At 30.2% G+C, this 11,782-nt stretch overlaps 2 protein-coding genes across 2 annotated transcripts; both read right to left on the reverse strand.

Annotated features, from left to right (window-relative positions):
- Positions 1 to 7,675: 7,675 nt before the first annotated feature.
- Positions 7,676 to 8,371, reverse strand: LOC124808214 (GTP-binding protein drn-1). The gene has a single exon (XM_065811711.1). The coding sequence runs from the start codon at positions 8,369 to 8,371 to the stop codon at positions 7,676 to 7,678; it is 696 nt and encodes a 231-aa protein (XP_065667783.1).
- Positions 8,372 to 9,906: 1,535 nt separating this feature from the next.
- LOC136088058 (uncharacterized) lies at positions 9,907 to 11,172 on the reverse strand. The gene has a single exon (XM_065811712.1). The coding sequence runs from the start codon at positions 11,170 to 11,172 to the stop codon at positions 9,907 to 9,909; it is 1,266 nt and encodes a 421-aa protein (XP_065667784.1).
- Positions 11,173 to 11,782: the final 610 nt, after the last annotated feature.

Raw genomic sequence — 11,782 nt, forward strand, 5'->3', positions numbered from 1 at the left:
CCTAATAATGGCAGTGACGGTAAAAATGTAGAAATAGTTGAAGATCTTCCTATTCCTGCAGTACTGTCATTTCTTGATTTTGGTTTTTTAAAACCAAACATCACAGCGGCCAATCATGTCGCAAAGTCCTAGAACTGAGATCATAACTCGCGGATCTGATTTATTTCAAAACAAGAATGGACCTTTTGTTGCAAACTCAGGAGGACGTTCAATGAATTCGACGTGGTTTAAACAACGACTTGCTAATGGTGATGAAGTAGGTTGTTTGTGGTTGTTATATTCACCAGTTAACGAAGCAGCTTATTGTTTCTGTTGTTTACTATTTCCAACTTCCAGCTCAAGTTTACAATCTTCCTTTGAATCAGTTGGTGTATTCACTAACTGGAGACACACTGAACAATTATAAGATCACAAGAACAGTCCCTGTCACCTCAAATCATTTACTATATGGAAAGAAGCTGAACGAAGAAAAATTTATGGAAAAGGAATAAATTCAGAACTCGAAGCCCAAATTGAATCTGAATAGCATTACTGGCAAAATATATTAAAAAGAATTCTTTCTTGCATTCAAGTTCTTGCTTCTCAAAACATGGCTTTATGTGGTCATAGAGAAAAAACTTAGTACTGCTGATGAAGGAGCCAATATTGAAAACTTTCTTGCCCTTTTGAAACTCCTTGCTGAGTATGACCTTCTACCTGCAAACCATCTATAGCATGCTAAAGAAAAATCCAGGGTCCGTCTCTTATCTGTCTCCAGACATTCAAAATGAATTCATCAGCCTACTTGCCTGTACTGTTAGAGGTAAGCTCCTCGCCAGTAATGAAAGAAGTAAGTAATTTGGTATCTTACTTAATTCGACTCCTGATCTGGGACATCAAGAACAGTTATCCGAAGTAAAAAGATTTGTGAACATTGATTTTGTTACCAAGAATGTTGTGATTAGAGAGTCATTTCTTGGATAAATTGAAATCCATGTCAAAGATGCAGCAACTCTTGAAACTGTTTTACTAAGAAACTTGAATCGGATAATCTACCACTGGCAGGTTGTAGATCCCAATGTTACGACAACGCTGCTGTGATGACAGGACATATCTCTTGGCTTCAACAACGAATATGTGACCGAAATCCTCGAGCATTGTTTGTGAACTGTGATAACCATAGTTTGAACTTGGTTGGAGTTCATGCTGCAAAAGAAGATCCTATATTCATAACATTTTTTGGAACAGTTGAAAGCATTTATCTGTTTTTTTCTCGTTCGACTCTGCGATGGGAGCAATTTAAAAATGCTGTTAAGATCACTGTTAAATGGGAAGCAGAAACCAGTTGGAGTGCAAAAGCTGTTAAAGCAATTTCTGAAGGAGTCACTAAATTGGTTAAACTTCTTGAAAGTCTTTCAGATGACATAGGCCAGACGATGGATACAAGAAATGAAGCTGGAACTTTACTTTAAAATATTCTGCAATTTCATTGTTTTACTTCATTTCTGGAACAACATTCTTGGAAAAGTAGACCGCGTTCAAAAACGGCTACAAGATCCCACAATGAACTTTAATGATGCAGCACCTTATATGGAAATTTTGGAAAATTATCTCAAAGAATTTTGCAATCATTTATGCCAAAATGCAATTGAGTATAGCAAGGACAGATGTATGGAATGGAGAATTGAAATTGAGAGGAGAGTCAGGCGACGGCAAATAATGCCAGGTGAAAGGGCTGGAGATAGTGGCCTCTCTGCTAAAGATGAAGTTAGCAGAGTTTTAAAAATGATATTGGATTGTTTCCAACAAGAACTAACAACTCACTTTAGACAATTAAATGAACTTAATAAGAAATTCGGATTCTTGCTCGATGTGAGAATATTGCTAAAGAGGGATGGTGATAAAAATCAAGAAAGTTTGCAGCAACATTGTTTGGATCTGGGAAACTTTTACAGTACAGATATCATTGGAGCAGAATTATTTACTGAAATTGCAGACTGACAGATACTGCTTAAATCTTGTGGGGGCCCAATACCAACAAATCCGCTGGATTTACTTTTTTCCAAACTTACACATTGCATTAGAAATCTTGGTCACAATTGCAGTGTCAATAGCCAGTTGCAAACGTTCCTTCAGCAAGTTGAAGCTTTAATTGATTATACATTGAGCATTGAGCAGAGCGCACGTGTAAACGAAGAAAGTTAGAGATATTTTAATATATTTGACTTTTATATTTTTTTGATTATTGTTATGGAGAATGAAAAGGTAATTACTATGGGAATGCTAAGGGAATTAATGTCAATTCAATCTGACACAATTTTAAAGTGCTTTAAAGAAACTTTCAGAAGCTTCCAAGAAAAAATTGATAGCTTAGAAAGAGATGTTGAAGACCTTAAACGTGGCCTAAATTTTAACGGTGATCAACTTGAGACAAAAATAAGCAAAGTTGACAAAAAAATGGACGAAATTAAAACTTCGTTAATCGGAATCAAATCTTTTCAAGGAAAATTAGTCAGCGAATCCACCGAGAATAAAAGGAAAACAGTTGACTTGGAAGATCGAAATCGCCGAAACAATTTGCGAATTGTGGGTGTTGAAGAGAGACCCAATGAGACAAGCGAGGAAGTTTTAAAAAAATTGAAAACGCTTATTAAAGAGGATCTTCAAATAAATGAACCAATAACCATAGAAAGAGCCCATCGGGTTGGAAAATTTGAAAACAAGCCTAGGACAATTATTTGCAAATTATTAAACTGGCAGGAAAAAGAAAACGTTCTGGCTAGAGCAAGAAATCTTAAGGGGAAAAATATTTTTATTAATGAAGACTTTAGTGAAGAAACTATGAGAATCCGCAAAGAATTATTTGCACAAGCAAAAATCCATCGAAGTCAGGGAAAATATGCGAAGGTAGTATACAACCGCCTGATCGTAAGAGAAATGCCGAGTATAAGCAATGCGACGTCAAACAAAGATAAGTGAAAAAAAATTTATTTTTATTGTTTTTATTTTTATATTACTTATTGACTTGATTAAAAATTATTAAACGATCTAATAAGAAATGAGTTCAACTAACAAGAATAATATAACAATTAATATTGAAAACTTAGAGTCTCCAGTTTTAAACTTTTTGAGAGCTAACAAAAACGAATATAGTTTTTTGACTGAAATAAATATTAGTTGTCTCGACAACTCATACTATAAACCTGATGAGTTTAATAGAGAAAAAAACAATAAAGATTTTAGTATCCTAAGTATAAACATAAGATCAATGAATAAAAACTTTGAGGCTTTTAAACATTTTTATTACTCTATAAATCTTTTTGATGTTATATGTATCTCAGAAACTTGGGAAGATGCAAAAATGCCTTTGTCAGAAAATTCTTTGTACAATTTATCATCATACAAAATAATAAGTCAACCACGTGTTGGAAGCATGGGAGGCGGCGTTGCAATCTATATTCTTGACAAGTTTGTATTTAAAGCAAAAAAAACTTTTTGTAAAGCAAACAAACATATTGAAACTTTGTGTATTGAAATTCTAAATAAAACTGGTAAGCCTTTTTTAATCTCCTCGCTTTATCGACCACCTTGCGGTAAGCAAATTAACTTTCAAAATAGCCTTAGAGCAATTATATCGCAAATGAGCATTCAGAATAAGCATATTTTTTTCGCTGGTGATTTAAACTTGGATGCTATGTGTTATGAAAAGTTTTTAAATACAAAAAACTTTTTTAATTTACTACTTGAATTTAACATTATATCTACCATTTTTAAGCCAACGCGTATTACAAAAACTACTTCGTCCTCAATTGATAATATTTTAACTAATAATTTTTTAGATACTTATTTCGAATCTGGCATTTTTATTTCAGATTTCTCTGATCATTTTCCTATCTATCACATTGCGCACGGAGTTTCATGTAACGACGGCAATAAAAAAGTATTTGTTACTAAAAGAAATCTTTGTATTAAAAACCTAGATAAACTTAAAAAGAAGTTGTACGAAGAGCGATGGGAAGATGTCTATTCCTCAGCAGACCCCAATAGCGCGTTCGACAATTTTTTGAATACTTTTCAAAATGTTTATGACAATGTCTGCCCAAAATTAACCACTGAAATAAAAAATAAACAGCTTAAAAACCCATGGATGACAAATAATTTGATAAAATCATCAAAAAGAAAACAAAAGCTTTATATAAAATTTCTAAAATCTAAAAAGGAAATTGACGAAAATGCGTACAAATCATATAAAAAGTTTTATCAAAATAACTTAAAACAAGCTAAAATAAAGTACTATTCTAATCAGCTGGATAAAAACAAGTTTGATATCAAGAAAACTTGGTCTATTTTAAATGAAGTAACTGGAAGAGAGAAAAAGAAACTCTCTTGCTTACCAAAACAAGTAATTATTAACAACAAAACTATAACAAGTGAAAAAAATATATGTCAAGAATTTAACAAATATTTTGTTAATGTAGGCGCCTCTCTTGCATCTAATATTGTTCAGTCGACTAAAATGTTTGATGAATACTATGGAGATAAACCCGCGACTAGCATATCTAATGAAAAAATAAATAAAAACGAGTTTAACAAAGCACTATTTGAACTAAAGCGTAACAAGTCATGTGGATATGACGACATTACTAGTAATGTAGCTATCTATGTTATGGATAGTATAAGTAAACCATTATTTTATTTAATAGCATTTTCATTTGAGAATAGTATATTTCCTGATAAATTAAAATTAGCTAAAATTCACCCAGTTTTTAAAAATGGTGATTGTTCTTCTGTTTCCAATTACCGCCCTATATCACTACTCCCTGTCTTTTCAAAAATATTTGAAAGGGTAATTTTTAATAGAATTTATGATTACTTGACATTAAATACGCTTTTATACAAAAATCAATTTGGATTTCAGAGATACTGCTCTACTGAACACGCTATTATTGAACTTTCTAATAAAATATCTATGTGCTTTGATAAAGGGGAACAAGTACTTGGAGTATTTATCGATCTCTCTAAGGCATTCGATACCGTTGATCACGGAATTTTGCTTTCAAAGTTAAAGCATTACGGCATTAAAGGCTTAACATATAAGTGGGTTAAAAGTTATCTTTTTAATAGAAAACAGTTTGTTGTCCTGGAGGAGTCAGGAGCTCTTGATATTGACTGCGGTGTCCCACAGGGATCGATCTTGGGACCTTTATTATTTTTAATATATGTTAATGATATGAATAAAGCTTCTCATAAAATATCGTCAATTATGTATGCAGACGATACAAATTTATTCTACAGCAATTCTGATGTAAAAATATTGTTCGAAACAATGAACGCTGAACTGGAAAGCGTTAACCAATGGTTTATAGCTAATAAGGTATCATTAAATTGTAAAAAAACAAGTTTTACTCTCTTCCATAAAATAAGACAATCAACTAATCTTCCGTTAAAGTTGCCAAAACTGTCAATTAATAAAAATGAAATAAATCGAGTAAATTATACAAGGTTTTTGGGAGTAATATTTGATGAGAACCTATCATGGAAAAAACATATTAGTCTTATTGAAGCAAAAATATCTTCTGCTATAAGTGTATTATATAAATCTAGGGCCTTTTTTGATTATAAATCACGCAAAATGCTTTACTTCAGTCTTGTTCATTGTCATCTCTCTTACGCTAATATTGTTTGGGCTAACACACACAAAACTAAATTAATAAGATTACAGAGGCTACAAAACCACGCATGTAAAGCGGTTAACTATTTAAAAAGATTAGAAAACCCTTCCCCTGTAATGAAATACATGAATGTGTTAAATATATCAAAACTTAATTCGCTTCAAATATTAATATTTATGTATAAATATAAGAATAACTTGCTGCCAAAAGTATTTTCTGATATTTTTACATTGGCGTTTTCACAAAAATACAATCTACGATCAAATAGCAACCATAACTATCAATTGAGCAGAGTAAAATCGCAAGTGTCAAAATTCTCAATTATTAACCAAGGTCCGTCATTATGGAATCAGTTAAAAAATAACAATATAAAAGATTTGAAAAGCACTTCCTCTTTTAAACGACAAATGAAATTGCATCTCCTTAACTTCTGATATTTATGCGTGTATGTTTATATATGTGTGTGTAAGTATGTTTGCATATGTGTTTGTGTATGTGTATGTGTATATATGAGGATGTATATATGAGTTTTTATTCTTCACCTAGTATTTTTCAGAAAAAATATTTTATTGTAAATTTACTAAAGGCTTGTGGGCTTTAAATGTTATTAAATGTTATTGTAAATTATGTTATTGAGTTTTATTCTTCACGTAGTATTATTCAGAAAAAATGTTTTATTGTAAATTTACTAAAGCCATGTGGGCTTTAAATGTTATTGTAAAGGGGCTCTATGAAAAGATTGTGGTGACACCAGTCATCCGTATCTTCTTTGAGCTCCTGTCTGTCTTATATATATTCTTTGTGTAACGTAAAAGTTTCATTGTAATTTTATTATTTTATTTTATATAAACAGCAAAAAAAAAAAAAAAAAAAAATATCTACGAGCTTCAATGGGGCAACAACGTCTTGTTGATTTGGCAATCTTTAGTGTCGAAAGTGAAACTCTAGAATCAACAGACTTGGACGACATAATAGATAAATTTGCTGCAGTTAAGGCTAGAAAGATCAAATTATAATTTATAAATAATTATTGATTATTGGATCTGATTGACCATCTGTCACTTTCAATGACTAATTCACATGAACCATAATGGATGCGTAATTGGAAACTTGAGTTAAATTGAGTTTGCATTATGATTAGCATTTGCATTTTTTTAATTAAAATTGTCATATACTTGGAAACTTAAGTGCTTTTTTTAGTCCGCATTTCTGCTTCAGGGGGCGCCAATTTTCAGCGTTGCCCTGGGCGCTAAAAACCCTAGCTACTCCACTGCTTAAGTTTTCTAATTACAAATTGTGGACCATCAATATGGAATCATTTCCATAATAAAAATATTACAGTTTTAAAAAGCATTTTATCGTTTAAACGGTAAATTGCATCTAATATATATATTTTATAGTTTGTAGTATTTTCATCTATATAACATATATATATACATTTTTTTTTTGTTTTTTTATCTTACAAACGATATTAGGTAAGGGTATTGTTTTTTGTTGTTGTAAAAAATTTAATTGTTTGTTAATGAGTGACTAAGGGGCTCTATGAAAAGGTTGTGACAATAAACAAATTATTAAATGTCACAATAATGAAGTAATAACAAGTATTTTTTTTTTTTTTTTTTGTAACGGGAAAAATAAAATTAATAACCACTTTTAATAACATTTTATTTAAATTGAATATAAACATGTGATATGGGTAGAGCAAGTAAATTAAATGTTTTACATATTTTAAAATTATCGATTTATTAATAAGTTTTTTTTTAAAAATTATTTATGAAATTATTTAATCTTCTTATTTTATATATATTTAATCTTTTTATTTTATATATATTTAATCTTTTTATTTTATATATATTTAATCTTTTTATTTTATATATATATAATCTTTTTAAAAATTCAATGATACAACAATATAAAGATGAAATTAATCAAAATATATTTAAATTAAAAAAAAATCTGAGTTAAATTGAGCTTTTACAACAAAATTTTGCGCAGACAATAACAATTTCGATTTCGGCATCAAACTACAACAACGTCAAATCTGACATCATTTTATAACGTTGTTTCTGAAACGCGTTTGAGTTCTTAAAATATCTTTCATAATTATTTATCTTTTTTAAAACACTGGAAAATAGTTCATTAATATTTTTATTTAACTCAGCAGATACTTCCAGGTACGAGCAGCTGTATTTTACGGCTAATCTTAACGCCTTTTCAAAAATTACTTCGCGATTACTGCTGTCTGATTGGTTTCCGACCAGTATACATGGAAAAGTTTTTCCTTTTATTTTTTGAATCTCTAAAATTTTATTCTCTGCAAACAGCAGTGTTTTTTCGGATGTCAACGAGAATACAATGACACATGCGTCGCAATGAGAAAGAGTCACACGCATCATCGCAGGGAACGGATGCAATCCAGAAGTGTCATAAACCGTCAGATGAGTTTTCGAACAGTCTTGCTTTTGAACTTCTACCTCAAATATATCTGAAATAGTTGGTTCGTATTTTTTATGATAGCAACCAGTTGTTGTTCGTTGAAGAATACTTGTTTTTCCAACTTTTTTGTCGCCATAAAATGCAACAGAAAACTTTCGTGGAATTCTCGACGTATTCTCAACTGCGAAAAAAAATTTAGATTCTGATTTTTTTTTTACTACAATTGGATGACTCATTATTTCACAATACGATTTTAAAAGTGGACATTGTACTGGTGTTTCCATCAATCAGTTTAGATGTAAAACAGATGGTCTTATTTAAAGGTTGACGCTACCTTGCCATCTTTTTTGTTTACAACAAAACAAAATGACAATAGCTGAGTGTAGTGCAAATATTTTCAAATAATAACTTCCTTAATTAATACAAGTGCCAAATAAAAAAATGTGTTTTAACAATTAAAAAGTAATAGAGTGTATCCACAAACAAAATTAAAACATGTCTTTTGATTACCACAAATATAAATTACAAATGTTGTTATGTTTTTTCTATAACAAAAAACGTCAAATTTTTAGCGGTTAACCTTCTGGTTAACTTCATTAATCAATTAATATTATAATTATTTTTTGATTTTGCAAAATCAAAGAATAATTAACTATAATATTGATTGATAAATAAAATTATAAATTAAACCGAAAGTTAAAATTTCGAAACAACATAGAAAAATGATGTTTTATACCCTGGCAACAAATAAACTCAAGTGTTGTCGACTTTTTACGTAGTTAAAAAACTTGTTGCTAACATATATGGCAAATTTGTCATTGGTTTTTTTTGTTACATACATATAAACTTGTACATAAACTTTTTTTAATCTTGTTTTTGTTACATAGGGGAGATGGGGGCGCATTGATCGCCGTAGCAGTGTTTTGAAAATTGCGCAGAACCTGAAAGAGATGTAAAAACTTATTAACTACGAAACACATGTAGAACTATCTGGCTTTTGGAATATATAAATATTTTGATTTAAAAAAATGATAAGCATGAATAATTTTAACTTTTAAACAACCCTCTCAAAAGATCAATGTACCCCAAACTATGGGGTACTATGATCTCCGACTTGGGGCACATTGATCTTATATGCGTAATATTATCTAAACGTTTAACACTTCTATAACTAAATCTTGTAAATAATTTAGTCAAAGGGTAATATTGTATAACATATAATACATCTAAATTTTTTAATTATTTTTTAAATACAGCAGTTAAACCCACTAGTCTAATTTTTAATTAAAAAATGTATAAATCACAGCAGCTATAAGCTACCCGCTTTATATACGTTTAAAACTTTACAACAACTTGAAATTTATAAGAACTGAAATATAAAGACTGAAATAAGAATACAACTTTTAAGTTTACAAAACTTGTTAAAAGTACAATATTTTGATTAAGAATATTTCATCATTTGTGAAAGTCAAGTTGTGAAGCAGCTTTTGGTTTACATTGTTTTTTATTCCTAAGCAAGTAATTCTTAGTTTCTTTCTTATCTTTTGTGGAGACTTTTTGTTGATTTTTGGTTTGCTTTAAAATTTTCTTTTCTTTTGACAAACGAATTTCATTTCTGACAGGAGTATCAGTCAAGATCCTTGTTTTTAACTGCCTACTTTTAACTTTTTTTTTTCTGGCAGATGCTTTTGGGTAAGGTTTTAAAACCTCAGGTGAGATTATAGAAGCAACACTTGTTGACACTTTGTTTAAAAGACTTGTTTCAATATTTACTATAGTTATTTCAGACTCTATGTGATTAACATGCGCTGGTATCATTTCAGATGTTGTTGATGGGAGTGATAGTAACTGTATCTGGAGCAGCTCTATCTGTAACTGATGATGGTAAATATTCGTCATCTTTGAAAATTTCAGAATTGAATGGCTCAATGCCAGCTACTCTAAATCCTGTCTGTATATTAGATGGTGAGAAAGCTTTTGTATACGGTTCTCGAACTATTGAAACAATATCATAAATGGTCATTGGTCTTGGGTTTAAAACCATCCAATTATCACATGCAGAATTGTAAAACCTTTTCAATGGTCGAAAAACAGTTCTATCTAATGGCTGCAATTTATGGCTGCAATGGGGAGGAAAACTTATCATTGTAATTCCGTGTTGAATTGCAAGCTCCAAGCCTTTAACAGAAATATGACTTTCATGACTGTCGAGAAGTAACAAAACTGGAGATTCCTGAGAACAGTTTGAATATTTAACAAAATGTTTAATCCATTCTATGAAAATTTCTGAGTTCATCCAACCAGAAGGATTTGCAAATCCCACACATCCAGGAGGTCCTTCCTTAATCATGTAATCATGAAACTTTACCCAAGGAAAAATAAATAATGGAGGAATGGAATTTCCAATAGCATTAGAGGCACAACATGCAGTTACCAATGTTCCTCGTTCTGCAGATGTGATTCTTCCAACTTGTTTGCTTCCTCTACCAGCTAAAACCTTTACCGGCTTTTGAACGGTTGTTAAACCAGTTTCATCAACATTATATATACAGTTAGGATTATATTTATATCGATTTCTTACCGTTTTAAGATTTTGAAAAAACTCTCTTACAGTGTGTTTGTTAAAAGCTGTTGATCGAGCGAAGCTCGTTGCTTCAGGTGTTCGTAGAGACAACTCTGGTTGTCTTTTCATAAAACCTTGCAACCAATCAATGCCTGCAATTTTATTTTTGATCCATGATGATGGGCATATCTTATTGTTTTTTAAAGCAAATTCATATGCCAATAATCGCGTTGACCTAGTTGAAAGGCCATAGTTCATTTTTGATGCAATTAGTAAATAACTTGATAAACTTTTTTCATCTTCTGCTGGAAAAACTTGTCTATTGTTGTAGTTAGGCTTGAAAGCTTCATTTGAATTAAGCCTCTTTTTACGACAATATCTTTTTAAAGTCATTCTATCTATGTTAAACTGACGTGCTACAACATTCAGTTGTGTTCCTTCTAAAACTTTATTAACAGCTACTTTCATTGTTTCATTTGGTATAGCAACTTTATTTGTTTTTTTAATTCTATTTCTAACCATTTTAAGATCTGTAAAAAAATATATCAATAAAAACATATGTTTTTAATAAATGCTAATATTTAACATAATAATATTATGTTAAATATTTTTTAATTATTATGTTAAATATTATTCTTTTGATATTATAAAATAATAGTATTATTATTACTAGCTTATAACATAAGTAGATTTAAAAAATGAAATGCTAAAAGCTATTGTTTGTTTATATATAGTTTTTTTTTAAATTATAAATACAATTCCATTCGTTTAACTGTATTGCTTATAAACAAAACATGGGGCACTTCGTCTTTTATGGGGCACTTTGATCCTCCGATCAATGGGCCCCGCATAGTCAAAGATCAATGTACCCCAATAGGTATAGGTAACATATTGATAGCAATATCTACTGTATAAATTGCAGGCAAATAAAAATTATATATTATATTATACACCTAACACTTACAAATTTAAAATAAAATTGTTGCTAACCCATACAGACATCTAAATAAAAATATATTTGAATTATAGTACGATTTAAAAAAATCACTTTTTATGACGAAAAACAATATTTTTTTTATTTTTTTTGACGCTGATAACCTTATGAAAAAATATTACGAATAATCAATTAGGG

This window comes from Hydra vulgaris, chromosome 12 (genome assembly GCF_038396675.1).
Source record: "Hydra vulgaris chromosome 12, alternate assembly HydraT2T_AEP".
Classification (NCBI taxonomy): Eukaryota; Metazoa; Cnidaria; class Hydrozoa; order Anthoathecata; family Hydridae; genus Hydra; species Hydra vulgaris.

What these genes read in the sequence shown, in the direction of transcription:
- LOC124808214 (XM_065811711.1), bottom strand. Translation starts at nt 8,371, where the DNA reads ATGGAAACACCAGTACAATGTCCACTTTTAAAATCGTATTGTGAAATA.
- LOC136088058 (XM_065811712.1), bottom strand. Translation starts at nt 11,172, where the DNA reads ATGGTTAGAAATAGAATTAAAAAAACAAATAAAGTTGCTATACCAAAT.